General features: G+C 46.7%; 1 protein-coding gene across 1 annotated transcript; it reads right to left on the reverse strand.

The window, feature by feature from the left end:
* Positions 1 to 1,194: 1,194 nt before the first annotated feature.
* On the reverse strand, positions 1,195 to 16,782 carry LOC310671471 (keratin, type II cytoskeletal 6A-like). Its single transcript, XM_083427584.1, has 9 exons — positions 15,711 to 16,782; positions 10,846 to 11,060; positions 10,074 to 10,134; positions 9,364 to 9,459; positions 7,584 to 7,748; positions 6,500 to 6,625; positions 4,912 to 5,132; positions 2,730 to 2,764; positions 1,195 to 1,868 (listed from the first exon to the last, which is right to left on the reverse strand). The coding sequence occupies exons 1-9, from the start codon at positions 16,230 to 16,232 to the stop codon at positions 1,594 to 1,596; spliced, it is 1,716 nt and encodes a 571-aa protein (XP_083283710.1). The 5' UTR covers positions 16,233 to 16,782; the 3' UTR covers positions 1,195 to 1,593.
* Positions 16,783 to 16,995: the final 213 nt, after the last annotated feature.

Below are 16,995 nucleotides of genomic sequence, written 5' to 3' on the forward strand. Positions count from 1 at the left end.
TGTCTTGTGCAGGTAGAAGTCCTGGAACAACTTACTTTGGATACAACCCTAGTTTATAACAATCTGTTGGCCAACTTGTATTCAAGAATTTAATTTAATGATGAATTAATTTTAAGGAAAATAATCTATGTGGCATTGTGAACAAGCCTTCTGCTGCCTCAATCATTTTGCTCCATATGATAGTCCAGCTGTAAATCTAAAAGATGTGGGTTGAAATGTGATGGCCCTCCTTATGTATTTTATTATAGGGCTGGTTAGCCTAGCCTTCGCCAATTTTGTGACCTCCAGATGTTTTAGAGTAGACTATAACTCCTATCAACCGCAGCCCGCATGGCCAATAGTCAGGAATGATGGGAGATGTTGTCCAACAGCATCTGGAGGGCACCACGTTGCAGAAGGCTGGCTTAGCAGCCAAGAGGAGCTAAAAAATAGGGATGTCAGAACTCCAACAAAAATAGGAAAGAAAGTGGAAATTGTTGCAGTTCATGTATTTATGGTCAGGAAAATACAGTGGTTCCCCGCAAGACGAATGCCTCGGAAGACGAAAAACTCGCAAGACGAAAGAGTTTTCCGTTTTCTGAGGTGCTTCGCAAGACGGATTTCCCTATGGGCTTGCTTCGCAAGACGGAAACCGTCAATACACATTGGTGCTTCGCAAGACGAAAAAACTCGTAGAATGAAAAAACTCGCAGAACGAATTAATTTCGTCTTGCGGGGCACCACTGTAAAAGTGAATATGATTGATATTCGTTCACATCCCTTTTCTAAGCCCACAAATGATACATTGACTTTTTAATGTTGTTTTTGACATTTTCTTTACATTGGAGTAAATTACATGACTTGCATTCAATAGATGACAGTGACAATGTAACATTTAGTGGAAATTTAACTGCACTAGGCCAGAAACTGCTGATTGTGATGAACACACGGCAGAATGAAAATTGCATTCATTCTAGGAAGCACCTAGAAGACTATCCAACAGATAGTCTTAGGCAAGCCACTTTTGCCTCAACCTTAACCCCTTCCCTCCCCTCATACACCATCACCTGCAACATCTCTAATACTGGCCTCTTTCCCAGAACTGTTGTCCAGAATAGTGAGATGGAAAGCAATTCAGAAACTGTCAACCTGCTGTGCAAGTGCTCAAGTTATTTGAGATAACTGGCATATATTCAAAAGGACTAGAAAATGTTATAAATTACAATATGCATTTTATTGAACACAATAACACACACACAAACCCAAAAAAGTGAAGTCTGGCATCAAAGAGTTAAAGCAAGAACCAACAAACGGCGATCTGGTTTATACAAAATTTGAAACTTTAGAATTCTGATTTGAAAGGATCGACAATGAAGTGGAGAGGTGAAGCAAGATTAAAAATTGGTGCAAACTCTGTCGGTGTCAGAGAGCCCATTACAACACAGATCATCTGAAAAGTAGAGTTTTACATTCCCCTCAAATGTGATCAAACAAAAGGATGGTATTGAACAAGCCACTCACAATAAGAGTGTGTACTGTCTAGAGGGAGGCCTAGGTGAGACAGGGTTCACAAGTTACATTTTTGTTTTCAAAGACTACAAGGAAGTTTGAGCTTTAGCATCTGTAGGATTTTTTAGAAGAGGAAATAAATTTCACGCTAGAGCAGCTGCCGCCTCCGACGCCTCTTCCACTCCCAGAGCTGAAGCTGCTTCCTCCAGCACCAAGTCCACTCCCAAGGCCCACACAGCCTCCTCCTACTCCAAAACTGCTACCTCCTCCCATGCTGAGGCTGCTTCCGCCTCCATAGCCAACGCTGCATCCGCCTCCATAGCCAAGACCACTGCCAACAGCGGCCACACCGCTACGTCCGATGGTTGAAGAGACAACAGCTATGAAAGGGAAAGGACACGTCATCAATACTCATGGAGAGCACATCAGTCTGTCTGTGTCTGGGTTGAATGAATGAGTAGGAATGGGCAAATCTGTCTGTTCTGGCTCTCTCATTTTCTCATTCTTCCAATTTTTTAATTCACTACTCCACATTTCCACATCAGTTTGCATTAAAAAAAAAAAGTGCTAGTGAAAATGTACCAGCATTTCATTGTGAATTTCTCCACTTTTGCATGCAATTTTGCCTAATACTAACATTTTTTGCAAAGCATATTTCCGCAATGGGATGCAATTCTGCATGCTACTTTCACTAGTATGTATATGCATTTCTGTGCACACTTTCCCCCGGAATATGCATTTCTGCACATGTTACTTGGCTGGAGAACTGCATTGCAAAAGTAGGAAAAGTACAGATTTTGAAAGGTGACTGTGTTTTGCTTTGAGAATTGTTCATAACATGTGAATTAGGTAGCTTCACCTTTAACTATTAAATGAATTGAGTTTCTTATCTATCCCTATGAATGGCTAACTTCCAGATGCACGAAATGAATAGGGCAAAAAACACTGAGTTGTATGCAACGTTTGGGAACAACCCATTAAAGCTAAGCAGCTTTGAGAGCTGCAGCATTGCACCAGCAGAGAAAACCCAAGATGTTGCATCAGAACAACAACTGTGCAAATGGATAGGCATAGCTATTCAGGGCTTTACAGTGTACAAATGTGGGCACAGAGGAGGTATGGCGAGATGGGTGAGTGGAAGCATTATGTGCAGCCCTCCAAATGTGATCTGAAACAAGGCATCATTTATTTCATCCCTTCACCAAAGTGCAAATCTATAAACGTTTCCCCAGGATACTTACAGATGTTCACTGTTCCTGCTCCATCACTAGCCAGGCTGTCAGAAAACAAAAAGAAGGTGGTAAGGATTCAAGCCCAGACGGAACAACTGGAGCAAGTTTGAAAAGAAGCAGAATTGGCAGTTCATTGTGATGAAATCTGCAAGCCCCCTTAAAGGTAAAGGTAAAGGGACCCCTGACCATTAGGTCCAGTTGTGGCTGACTCTGGGGTTGCGGCACTCATCTCACTTTATTGGCCGAGGGAGCCGGCATAAAGTCTCCGGGTTATGTGGCCAGCATGACTAAGCCACTTCTGGTGAACCAGAGCAGTGCACGGAAACGCTGTTTACCTTCCCTCCAGAGTGGTACCTATTTATCTACTTGCACTTTGATGTGCTTTCGAACTGCTAGGTTGGCAGGAGCAGGGACCGAACAACGGGAGCTCACCCCGCCGCGGGGATTCGAACTGCCAACCTACTGATCGGCAAGTCCTAGGCTCTGTGGTTTAACCCACAGCGCCACCCGCGTCCCTGCAAGCCCCCTTAGGTGGCATGTAAAGCAGTGTACACAACTTCCTCTGGTCTTCCACAACCATTTTTCAGCCTTTTTGAGTCCACAGCTCCCTTGAGCAACTACATTCTTTCTGCGGTTCCCCTGTGGTGAAACGTGCTCAGAGCCTCAGCAGCTCAGTTATGTCACCCCTTGCATGCAGCCCCTAATCCGTTTCTAACATCCTCCCTTGTGGAGTGTTCCCTTAGCCTCCTCTCCCCTCTCCCGTTCTCCCCAAGAAGCAGCTGCCAGCACCCCTGGTCTCTGAGCTGCTGCCCCAAAGAGAAGTGCCTTCTCCTGCTGCCCCACAGGGACCTGGGAAGAGGCTGCCCCCAGCCTTAGCAGTGAACATGAGGCCAGCACCTTTCTCACACTGGGAGGAAGTGGCAGCGGCAGCAGGCACAGCCAGGCCTGCATGGCAGAGAGGCTTCCCTTTGCTGCCTGCCACCCAGCTCCCAGGCAGGCATTGCACACAGGAAGCACAACCAAGGCCAGCACAGCCTCCCATTTGTCCACCCATTCCCAACAGCAAGGGCTGGCAGACTGGCTGGCTGGGCTCCCTCACCCGCTTGCTTGCTTACTCCGAGGCCACCTCAGCTCCTGGCAACCAGCACGCCCTGGCCAGCCCCAGAGGCACCATTCGCCTGGGGAGCTTGTAGCCAGAGCGGCTGCAACAAACAGCTGCACAAGACTTTTGGAGGCAGAGGTGCGAGAGGGCAAGGAGGAAAGAGGGACAAAGGCCAGTGTTGCCCCCGACACCCCTGACCATCATTCAAGGCACCCCAGGGTGCCAAGGCACACTGGTTGAAAACTATTGTTCTATGATATTCCCACCAGACAGTAAAATTGAGAAGTTTGACTGTTCCATGTGACTTTGGTAGCTGTGCATGGGAAAACCACTGGAGCAGCACACCAGACAATACTTTTTGTTGACTGAGGACAAGTTATCCCTCATTTGGGCTCCACGACAGACAGGCACTTAAGATTACTCAAGGAGGATATATTTAATAACCTTTAATTACGTCACAACCAGAATGGTATAATGGTAGACCTGAAGTGGGAATTGCAATTTGCACTAGGGAACAACTATCAGCTCTGTGTTCTGACGGAGGTGGTAGTTCTTCATTGAGACCAGGTGTAGAGAGCCCTTGGCCCTCCAGATGTTGATGAACTTCTACCACACCACCATCAGTCAATGAGCATGGCCAATGAGAAGGAATGATGGGAGCTGTAGTTTAGCAACATCTGGATGGCCTAAGGTCCCCTATGCTTGGTCTAGATTAGGGTTTCCCAAACTCAGGTCTCCAGCTGTTTTTGGACTACACTCCCATAATCCCTAGCTAGCAGGACCAGTGGTCAAGGATGATGGGAACTGTATTCCAAAAACAGCTGGAGACTCAAGTTTGGAAAGCCCTGGTTTAGATGAAGAGCTATCACCTCTCCCTTCTGTATGCAGTGATCATTAGCAGAGGTAGCCAGCATGCTGCCCTTCTGATGTTGTCCAATTCCCATTATGTCTGCCTGCAGGGCCGATGGTCAGGCTTGATGGGAGCTGGAGTCCAGCACCATCTGGAATGCCCCACATTGGATATCTCATCTTAGATTTATCAACACTGGAGAAAGGATGGGATGGTTGCAAAGATTGTATCTCACTGACCGGCATTCCTCTCCTTCCAGAAGCTTCCTGTAGGTGGCAATCTCAATATCTAGGGCTAGCTTGACCCTCATCAGTTCCTGGTAGTCCTTCAACTGCCGAGCGATGTCTTGTTTGGCTCTCTGAAGAGCATCCTCAAGCTCAGCAAGCTTTTGCCTTGCATCCTTGAGAGCCAGCTCGCCCCGCTCTTCTGCTTCCGCAATGGCTGCCTGAAGATTGGCACACTGTTTGCAGGTAGGGAGAGAAAAGACTGGTTAGCTTAAATGGTAAGCTCCTTGGAGCAAGACAGACCTATTGTTTCCTTATGTTACTCTATAAACCACCATTGATACCGACTGCAGTATATAAATAATCAGCCATTTCGCATGACCCTATGCTGAGATGTTGGTTGCAGGTGTGAGGGTGTTGGTGGCGAGCCATTTGGGCTCGAGTGGCGGTTAGGCATTGGGTAAGCCTTTGTTTAAGGGAGGGGAGCTTGGAGCCTCCGCCTGTCCCTCCTCGATAAGGGTATCCTGTTAAAGGGATCCGGGGGTGTGGATCCTGTCCAAAGCCCAGGCGTGAGCTAGGACCATGCCATGACCCCCTTGGGGTGCACCTATTTGATGTAAGTCATAGGGCTCCCCCTTCTGGTGGTTTACCCTTCGTTTGACTCCCTGCAGTTGGGCGGGAGTCAATATATAGCCTGGTATCACCCAATGCCTAAGCCAAACTGCTCACATCTGTAACCAATAAAGTTGTGACCTGTTTTAGCCCATAATCCTAAATACTTGTGCTGGTGTGTTTATTAATCAATGGGGAACTCCAGGGCATGTGGCCTTGGCACGCAAGCTCCTTGGAGCAAGAAAGACCAATAATAATAATAATAATAATAATAATAATAATAATAATAATAATAAATATTTTATTTATATCCCGCCCTCCCCAGCCGAAGCCGGGCTCAGGGCGGCTAACAACAATAAAACAGTACAAAAGTACAGCACAAACAACACTCTAAAATCATTCATTATAAAATTAATTAATTCAAGCCACTGGCAACCATTGGGCCAGAGCTCTGCGAAGATTGCCGAGGGAGGGAGTCAGGCTGTGCCCTGGCCAAAGGCCTGGTGGAACAGCTCTGTCTTGCAGGCCCTATTGCTTCCTTATGTTATTCCATAAACCACCATTGATACTGACTGCACTTAATAAATAATCAGCCACTTTGCATGATTATGAGATGCTATTGAGCAACTCTCCTGCCTCTATTTTATTTATTTACTTAAACACATACCTACACCACTTAATATTTAAAAATCTCCAAGCGATATGCAAAAATATAACATAAAAACTACAAAACAGTATTATAAAAACAGAGATAAAACACAAACAATGTAAAATTGTGTTATGAAAGCAGATAAATACAGGGATTGAGTAACAAGACCCAATCTTATGAGTCATGGAAAGCCTAGATAAAAAGTTATGTATTGGACCAAAGTTCTCCTATGGAAATTCTCTCTCGTATCCCTTGGAGGAAGAACCCCCAACACATTTAAGGTTCTCCTTTAAAGAATTCTAAACACATTTTCACATTTCGTATTTTCCAGCAAGACCATACCTGCTTCTTCACATTGTCAATTTCAGCGCGCAGCCTCTGGATTTGTCGGGTGAGTTCAGAAATCTCATGCTTGGTGTTGCGAAGGTCATCACCGTGTCTTCCGGCAGTAGCCTGGAGTTCCTCATACTAATATAGGCAGAAAGCAAACACAGCAACATTAGGTTAATTCCATTTGGAGCAACCATTCTTATTTTCTATACATATGGGGTGCTTTTTTATTTTTTAAAAATCAGGTGCCGGTACTCAAATATTGATCAAAATGCTCTGAGTACCAGCATAAAATATTGGGTGGTGCTGTGGTCTAAACCACAGAGCTTAGGGCTTGCCGATCGGAAGGTCAGCAGTTCGAATCCCCGCGACGGGGTGAGCTCCCGTTGCTTGGTCCCTCCTCCTGCCCACCTAGCAGTTCGAAAGCACGTCAAAGTGCAAGTAGATAAATAGGTACCGCTCCAGCGGGAAGGTAAACGGCATTTCTGTGTGCTGCTCTGGTTCACTTAGTCATGCTGGCCACATGACCTGGAAAAACTGTCTGCGGACAAACGTCGGCTCCCTCTCCCAGTAAAGTGAGATGAGTGCCGCAACCCCAGAGTCGTTCGCAACTGGACTTAACTGTCAGGGGTCCTTTACCTTTACCTTTACCAGCATAAAATGGCTGTGATGGGCAGCAAAGAAGTGGTGTTGGTACCTTGTAATGGTGAGTACTGTCACAAAAAAGCCCGGTGCATGAGTATATGCTAGATATGCTATCACTGCAATACTCATTGGGTAAAATACATTTCCATGGGCCATGGTGGCCTTTCTTCTGGCATTCTACCAGCACGCTGAAGCAGGGAGGGAGAGATCAGCTCTCCCTCCTTCCCTAAGGCTTGAGTATGCTGTTGGTTCCCTGGCCAAGTAAATCTAGTTTAAAGGAAAGGGGAGGAGTTTGGGAGACTATTGAGGAAGATGGGAAGCAATTTTTCAGTGGCTTTTCAAAATAAGCCTAGTCATTTCAGAAATAAGGGGAAGAAGCAACTTGGCTTATTTTCTAAGCCACGAGCCATCAGGAAAGCCACCCTTCTCTAGCTCCTTTATGATGTTTTACCTTGCTTTGGTACCAGCATTCAGCCTCCACCCTGCTCTTGTTTGCAATGTCTTCGTACTGAGCTTTGACTTCAGCAATGATGCTGTCGAGATCCAGGCTGCGGTTGTTGTCCATCGAAAGAATCACGGAAGTGTCAGAGACTTGTGTCTGCATCTGTGCAAGTTCCTGTAGTTGAGGCAGCAACATCGCAGTCAAAGCCATATAATACTGAATTCTGCATCCTCTGCAAATCCCCAGCCCAAACTGTGCCCCAAGCCAATCCTTCAGCTGTAAGGAGTTACGCAAGCAAGCAAACTTGCGTACACGTAGCTCATTCTGCTTCCAAAACACCTGTTTTCTTTTTCTTTTTAAAAAATGAAAATAGGTTTTTAAAACATAAGAAGATAGAACACACATGAATTGCAGGGATCGGAACCATGATTATCCATAGGCAATTAAAAGACGGCGCTGTACAGGACACTCAAACCCCACCCTATAATTCCTGGACTTTCAACTTAGCTCTGTCTGTTCCCTTGAAATTCCATTACCCATTCAAACTTAGCAGGACAGACTAGTGCTATGGTATGCTGGGAAGAAGATGAGTCTCTCATGGAATTCACAAAGGATCCTAACATCAGCATACATTTCTTGCCAAGATGTGAAGCACCATGAGCACACCACACCTCTGGGTTCAGGTGTTCTGTGTTCTGCATGATTAATAGTGGGACTGAGTGTGCTTGCCCTGTCATTGTATCTCCTGGATCCAGTGGCGTAGCGTGGGTTGTCAGCACCCGGGGCAAGGCAAGTAATTTGTGCCCCCCGCTGCACTGTCCCTCCCCCAGATAGTCCCTCGCTCTCTCTCCGCACCGCACCGCACGCCTGGCACCCCCCCCCCCTCCACAGTGGGCGGCGACTCGGCGGCTCTGATCGGATTCGCACAGCCAGCACTGCAGTGAGAGAGAGTGAGTGAGCCAGGTAGGGGCAGAGAGCTGCGAGCGTGAGCGCCCCCCCCCCCGATGTTGCTCCCAGTGCGGCCAGCCCCCCCCCCCGCACCCCCCACGCTACGCCACTGCTTGGATCCCAATGTGATCCAGCTCTGAAGTGGGGGAGCTGCACACAGGCTGTCCCTGTGAGCTGGAACTCTGTGTACTCCAAGTTCCAGCTCATGGGGACTCCCTATGTGTTTTCAGACATCCCCCCCCCTTCAGATCTTCCCTCAATGTGTGAGTAATGTTGAGGCAGGGCTGGGAGGATAAACCCTCATATCATTGGGGGGTGGGGCTAAAGGTGTGATCCTATGGTCCCTTCCAACATTTTTTGCCCTTTCACAGGAGTAATACTTTTACCTCTAGCATATAAAGATGTTGGAAAGAGAACCCCTTTAAGAAATTCACTCTCATTTATTTATTTTTTAAACTTGTAATTTTCCAGAAAAATACCATCAGGTGTTTCTTTTATTTTTTACCTTAGCAGTTGAAGCCTAATAACAAGTTATTTGTGTAAAAGTAAATCTCATTCCTTCTAATAAACTTTGCTAGTATCCCCTTTCTCTCTCTTTTGCTTCCTTTGAAACTTGAAAATTACACTTTAGGCAAAATGGATGGCAGCTCTAGTTGAGAGACAACAAAAGCCCATGGATAAACCTTCATTTTGTTCTTATTATCCATGGGAGGTTCTGAAATGGGGCTCTTTTTCTAGCTGAATAGCAAGGCAGATGGCTAGATGGCCTCTTTGGCAGTCCACGTTTAATAACCGTACAACACAGGACACTTCAGCTAAAGTGAATAGGTGTGATCCTTACCGCTTCATACAGAGCTTTGAGGAAGTTGAGTTCATCGTTGAAGGAATCTGCCCTGGCTTCCAGTTCTACTTTGTTCATGTAGGCGGTATCCACATCCTGAAAAAAAGAATATACAGTGGTACCTCGGGTTACATACGCTTCAGGTTACAGACTCCGCTAACCCAGAAATAGTGCTTCAGGTTAAGAACTTTGCCTCAGGATGAGAACAGAAATTGTGCTCCGGTGGCGTGGTGGCAGCAGGAGGCCCCATTAGCTAAAGTGGTGCTTCAGGTTAAGAACAGTTTCAGGTTAAGTACGGACCTCCAGAACGAATTAAGTACTTAACCCAAGGTACCACTGTATTGTTGAACTAGATAGTCTAAAGTTATGGCATAAGAGATGGTGATCCAGCTCCTAAATTGAATACTTACTACCATGAGTGTGCTCCGTGGGGTACAGATGCATGACTGTGGCGGGCACCTATTGGCTAATGCCAGTTACATCACTAATAATGAGTGATATATCCATTTTGTGAACAAGAACACACACACACTTACATGTGTCTCTTAAAAACAAAGGGCTGTGGCCTAGCAACTGTGAATGATTACAGCTTTCTTTGTAGAAACATATTTTAAACTTAGTTGTCTGCAGGGTTTGTGGGATACAATAGTAAAGGATTACTACCCCTCACAGCAAAACTATTTCCCCATGGGCTATCTACAGACACTCACCTTCTTGAGGGTGACAAACTCATTTTCTGCAGTTGTACGCCTGTTGATCTCATCTTCATATCTGTTTGGGCAGAACAGACAGAGAGGAAAAACAATTAAGAGATGGCTGCAATGCTTAAAGAAGTTTGGAATGGCGCTGATGGTATCTAAGAGGCTATTCTTGATCACAAAGGGCCAATTTGCACCACGACTGGCAAAGAAAAGACCTGAAGGGCCTGTAAACCAAGCCTGTTGAAATCCACCATGTGGTCAAACCACATGGCAGATGTTATGCTGTGCATGCACACAGTGGCGTAGCGTGGGTTGCCAGCACCCGGGGCAAGGCAAGTAATTTGCGCCTCCTAACCCGGGGCAAAGCAAGTAATTTGCGCCCCCCTCCCGCTGCACTGTCCCTCCCCCAGATAGTCCCTCGCTCTCTCTCCGCACCGCACCACACGCCTGGCACCCTCCCCTCCACAGAGGGCGGCAACTCGGCGGCTCGGATCGGATTCGCACAGCCAGCACTGCAGTGAGAGAGAGTGAGTGAGCCAGGTAGGGGCAGAGAGCTGCGAGTGCGAGCGCACCCCCCCCCATATGTTGCGCCCGGTGCGGCCGGCCCCCCTGCACCCCCCACGCTACGCCACTGCATGCACAGACTGCCACATGGTGCGTGTTGCATTTGAAGTTGCTGATAAGCTGTTTGCTTGTGTGAATTGTGGCTTTAGCAGAAAGGGGAGGAGGTGTAGAAGAGAAGGAAGACATAGAAAACAAACAGAGAGAGAGAGAGGTTTACTTGTGCTTGAATTCCTCAACTAAGTTCTGCATGTTGCTCAGTTCTCCAGCCAGTCTTCCTTTGTTACTCTCCAGGCAGCTCAGCTGTTTCCTCAGATTGTTGATGTAAGCTTCGAAAAGGGGCTCTATGTTGTTTCGGATTGTTTTCTGGCCCTGCTCCTGAAGCAATGTCCATTTTGTTTCCAGCACTTTGTTCTGTTGTTCAAGGAAACGCACCTGGAAGCAGAAAGACCTAGTGTCATTAACCATTTCTAAAAGTGGACTGCAAGAAGATCAAACCTCTCCATTCTGAAGGAAATCAGCCCTGAGTGCTCACTGGAAGGACAGATCCTGAAGCTGAGGCTCCAAGACTTTGGCCACCTCATGAGGAGAGAAGACTCCCTGGAAAAGACCCTGAGGTTGGGAAAGATGGAGGGCACACAAGGAGAAGGGGACGACAGAGGACGAGATGGTTGGACAGCGTTCTCGAAGCTGCGAACATGAGTTTGACTAAACTGCAGGAGGCAGTGGAAGACAGAAGTGCCTGGCGTGCTCTGGTCCATGGGGTCACAAAGAGTAGGACACGAGTAAATGACTAAACAAAAGTCACACTCCGATGGGGATGCTAAGCAAGTGCTTCACAAACTGGCAAGGGCCATCGCTCTGTGGCCAAGTAACTGCTCTGCATGCAGATGGCTTACCGGTTCAGTCCCTGGCATCCTAAGGTAGGAAAGGGCATGCCCCTCATCTAATACCCCAGGGAGCCACGGCCAGTCAGTGTAGACAATATTAAAGTAGATGGGCAACTGTCCTGACACAATACAAGGCAGCATCCTATTTTCCTAAGTGTGAGTCTCTCCTTACAGGTGAGTCCTGACATATTATTGGGTTAGTCCAGGCATGGGCAAATCTGGCCCTCCAGCTGTTTGGAACTATAACTCCCATCATCCCTAGTTAACAGGACCAGTGGTCAGGGATGATGGGAACTGTAGTCCCAAAATATCTGGAGGGCCAAGTTTGCCCATGCCTGGGTTAGTCTTGTAATGAGGACCTTCCTTCCTTCCTTCCTTCCTTCCTTCCTTCCTTCCTTCCTTCCTTCCTTTTACCAAGCCAACAACACACCATTGAAGGACCCTTGAAGAAACAGATTACCACATTGCCCCTTCTAAATTGTGTTCCCTTCCTGTATCTCATGTTTAAATTCTATTATTGCCTTGGTATATTCACATTAAGAATGGGGGGGGGGTTTGAGGAGATTTCACCCCTCCCATATCCAAGAATCTCCTGAGGAGTCTGCTGATTCTGCAGAGAAGAGGAGGACGGTTCTGCTCTCTACTTATTCTGCTCCAGCACCACATCAAAGAGTCGGTCAGTGAGTCAGTCAGTCAGTCAGTCAGTCAGTCAGGGAGAGAGAGACTGAGTGTTAGAAATTGTGTGTATAGATAAGGTTGCTGTTAAGAGCAGCTGCAGGCACTCAGTGCGGTTCAGCATTCTTTATGCTTAGACCTATTTAGCTCTGTATATAGTTGTATAATAGTTGTAGTTATAGAATAAAGAGAATATTCTACAGAGCTGCTCTCCGAGTTGTTTATATACTCTGCTGGACTCTGCTATGCGGACGACTGTCTACTTGCGTGCTGAGGTCCCCCAAAACACCCTAACCCAATAACTCACACTTCACACATCATTTTTGTTTAAGGTTTTTTGGCATAATTTTGGCCACAACTTTATTATCATACAAATTGTGAGTGGTTGCTTAGGCATTGGTTATGACTAGCTGTCCCCCCCGCCTTGGGGGACAGCACTGACTCCCGGACTCCGGCGGGAGCCAGTGTGGAGGAACAGGACCCAGGGATTACTGGAGCTGCGCCGTTCAGACCCTCAGTACCATCCCTGCCTGCTCCCAGGAGCTTACGCGGCCCGCACCCTGCACCAAGGGTTTGGACGAGGGGGATGGTAAGCCCCTGAATTCCTTTAACGGAATTCCCGTGCAGCAGCAGCATTGGAGGGGTAGGCACAGCCAATCCACACCCTTCCACCAACCAATTTTAACCAATGCCTAACCGCCAACCTTACAAGTTGTGACGATTTGCTACGCAGTAGGCAAAACCCAATTGGCACGCACTAATCAGCCAAAAGGTAAATTCCTACCAGGCCCCTGCACCAATGCAGGCGACCCCTAGACAGGCAATAGCAAGGTCAAAGCGCAAGCCCAATCAAGGGAGGGCGGGCGGGTGATCCGGTGCCCACAGCGAAAGAGAAAGGAAAATGCTGTGCACCTTGTTTAAATGAGCTCTGATCCCACCCCTAAATTGGCAACATCAAATTTACCCCAGTAACACCAACCACCAATCCAGTTCCATCCCTTTGAAACTAGCCTGCCTGTTAACCCTGGGTGCTTTGTCTGGCCCCATCCGCAACACGTGCTCTCCTTTATTGAGAACACGCTTTGTGGAAGTGAATCCGGTGCTCACAACTCTAAGCTGTGAGTCCACAGCACTTAGACCTGTTCCTGTGCAGAAGGTGGTCTCTGGAAGTGCTACCCAGCTCGCCTAGCCCAGTCGGGGCTGAAGTGGATGAGTCCAGTTAGTGGCACTGGCTCAAGGGCGATGCTGACAGGGGGAACATATGTTTCTTCAGTGTTGGTATTTGTGTGTTTCTGCTGCAGAGGAAGAAAGAAGGGCTGGGAAGGTGACATTAATTTGGGCCATTAATTTCAACAGTTTGGGTCCCACTTGAAAAGCATTATTCTAAGCCTAAATACTGGAGGTATTTACTGCAGTTGATTGGAAGGACATCCGAGATCATGCACAACAGCAGGAGTGACAAGCTAGTTTCCTGCAAATCATTCAGGTAACAAGACTTATGTTCCATTTTATTTATGTTGTTCAATTGTTGGTTTCTTAAGTTGCCCTACAGGACAATGCAATTTCTAGGAAGCTTACAAACGTATGGCAGATAAAACAACCAATTCCAAAATCGAAACAACAAAAAGCCAGTTAAGTACGAATCAGGTGACTCTTAAAGGATGTTTAGCCTAGCACAAAAATAACCACAAAGTCCTATAAACTAAAACCAATGCTCTAGAACCCAGCAGTGGCATGAATGAAGCTATCATAGTTTATCCTCAAGGCCTTTTTGAAGACTGGTACAGAGAAGGCCAATCGCACATCCCTTAGAAATAAATTCCATAAGCCAGGGTTGAAGTGACCCTGTCTTTGGTGCCTGCCAGTCTCTAAAATGACAAGGCTTCTAAAGCTGATCTTAGGCCACAGTTAATATGGCCACTAGTTGTATTAAGGGCTCTTATAGCAATATGCAGAGTTAAGTGTTAACAAGGCACATAGGGAAATTCCACACTGAGTGGAGTCTAACCCTAAGTACACATATAGGCTGGGTTGAAATAACTATCTATCTATCTATCTATCTATCTATCTATCTATCTATCTATCATCTATCTATATCTATCTATATCTATCTATCATCTCTCTATCTATCTATCTATCTATCTATCTATCTATCTATCTATCATCTATCATCTACCTATCTATCATCTATCTATCACCTATCTATCTATCCATCCATCCATCCATCCATCCATCCATCTATAAACACACACACACACACACAGAGAGAGAGAGAGAGAGAGATAACTCAGATTTTGCATCAATTTATGTAATACACATTAAGAAAGCCTTTTAAGTTTTGAGTTATTTGAGTTATATGGAACCCCTTTCCCATCCCTCATCGAACTTCATCTCTGCTCAGGATTGAGCATCTTTTAAGGGAGCTTGGTTGTTGCCATTAGGATATGTACTAAGATTAGAAATTCAAATCCTTTCTCAGCCATGAAGCTCACTGGGTGACCATGGAGCCAATCACTCGCTCTCTCTCTCAGTCTGACCTACCTCAAAGGGCTGTTGTGAAGATAAAATAGGATTGCTGGGCTATGCATTTCACCTTGAGCTACTTGGAGGAAAAGTGGGGTGAAATAGCAAGGATGTAAAGCAAATAACATTATTTTTGCATTGTGTTTTAATTGATTTGATTTGAGGAGGCTTTTAAGGCTGCATTGCTGAGCACATTTACCCGTGAGTCCCACTGAACACTGAGATTTATTTCAAAGCAGGCTAGCACAGGATCAGGTTGTTTATACAATCACTCTTAATATATTATTACCTGCACTCAAACTTTGGGATGAGGCAAATTATGAATGTGAGCAAATGAATGAATGAATGAGCCCTGTGAACCACTCAAGGTTCATCTTGCATGCATCTTCAGTGCTGCTATTTGACTCTCTCCTATCCATCACTGCTATTCACCATGAGTCACCTCTCCCTCCAGCCCTGCTTTCTGCATCAAATGCAAACCCTCTGGGGTAGAATTGCTTCACCCCTCCATGTTTCTGGACTCTGCTTGCCAACTTATTTTACCAGCCCTGGGCAAGTGCCTAACAGCAACATGAAACTGTTATCCAAGTAAAGGGGTCATGTGGAATTTCACCAATCTTATTGAAATTACTGAGTGCTCAGATGCTCCTCCTGAGAAAGAATCTGCAAATTTGCCTTGAAGCCACTTTAATTTCAGGCACAATACAACAGCAGCTCTAAAAGGTTTCCTGATCACTTTAGGTCCATGGCAAAACAAGCAAACAAAAAAGGATCAGCTGCAATTTTTTTGCAGAAACTGCTGCTCTCAGAATCCAAAGCACGGCCAATGAAAAGTTGACAACTCTGTGCCACTGAGCACATGGCTGGTAGTGCCTGTGTTAAATGGTGATAGTGGCCTGAGCTAGAATGAAGGAGAGTAGCAGAAATGAAGCGACTGAATGGTTTGAAACAACTCAAGGGTCGCAGGATAAGGCATTCATGAAATCTGACTTCTCACCTTATCAATGAAGGATGCAAATTTGTTGTTGAGCGTCTTGATCTGCTCCCCCTCCTCTTTGCGGACTCTCTGTATGTTGGGGTCAATCTCCAAGTTGAGAGGTGCCAGCAGCTGCTGATTGATGGTCACTTCTTGGATCCCGCCAGGTGGGCAAACAGGGAAGCCGGGACCGCCTCTCCCACCGCCAAAGCCAGCTCCAACCAGCCCATAGCTGCCACCTGCTCCACCACCAAGCCCAAATCCACTGCCAAGGCCACCACCGTAACCACAACCGTAACCGATGCTGGAAGCACCACCAGCCACTGCGACCCTATTAAATCCACCAAGATTGCAGAGGCTTCGGCTGCCAAAGCCGCCGCCGCCACCACCACTGACCCTACCAAAAGCAGCACCACCAACACCACAGCTTCCACCTCTGGTCACAGTGCGCGAAGTGAAGCTGGTGCGGCCGCAGCCAGGCAGGATGGCAGAGGAGTTGCTGAAGCCTCTCCTCTGGATCTTTACTGAAGTTTGGTGAGACATTTTGACTGGCGTGGAGAGAGCGAGAGAGAGCACAGATGGTCGATGAGACGGAGGCGGGTGTGCTTGCTTTCCCTGGGACTTAAGGGCTCTTCTTTTTATTTATATTCTGGAGGAAGTGGGATTGGTTGCATGATTTAAGATGGATCACCTTTCTGATTAATGGGGCTGGGCATGCCCTGCGGCTTTCCTGGGTGGTGACATCACCCTGCCATGCCACACACACCCATACACAAAAGGATGAATGGAAGTACAAGAGTCTCAGCAAGGCTTGCTTGTCATCTGAAGATAATGATCACCTTCCCTGGCCTCTGCTGGAGACTGGCAGTGTTAATGAGTTCAATTTGTACTTGAGCTGGAGAAGAAAGCAGGCCGGTGCTATATCTCATGGCAAAACCACTTACTCAATTATGTGAAGGTGACAGCCTATTCTTCACTGTCCTCCCTAAATTGAAGGCAGGGATGGGCACACCTAAGCGTCAGAAAGTGTGGCCAAGAGCTGGTAACTTTCTCAAGCACCGGCAATTCTGCAGAGCTTGAATGTATGAATTTCTGCAGGCTGGCAGGGTTAGATAAACTGACCATTGTAAGTTGTTGTTTAGTTGTTTAGTCGTGACTGACTCTTCGTGACCCCCTGGACCAGAGCACGCCAGGCACTCCTGTCTTCTACTGCCTCCCGCAGTTTGGTCAAACTCATGCTGGTAGCTTCAAGAACACTGTCCCACCATCTTGTCCTCTGTCGTCCCCTTCTCCTTGTGCCCTCCAT

Source organism: Podarcis tiliguerta (genome assembly GCF_965153285.1).
Source record: "Podarcis tiliguerta genome assembly, chromosome: 2".
NCBI lineage: Eukaryota > Metazoa > Chordata > Lepidosauria > Squamata > Lacertidae > Podarcis > Podarcis tiliguerta.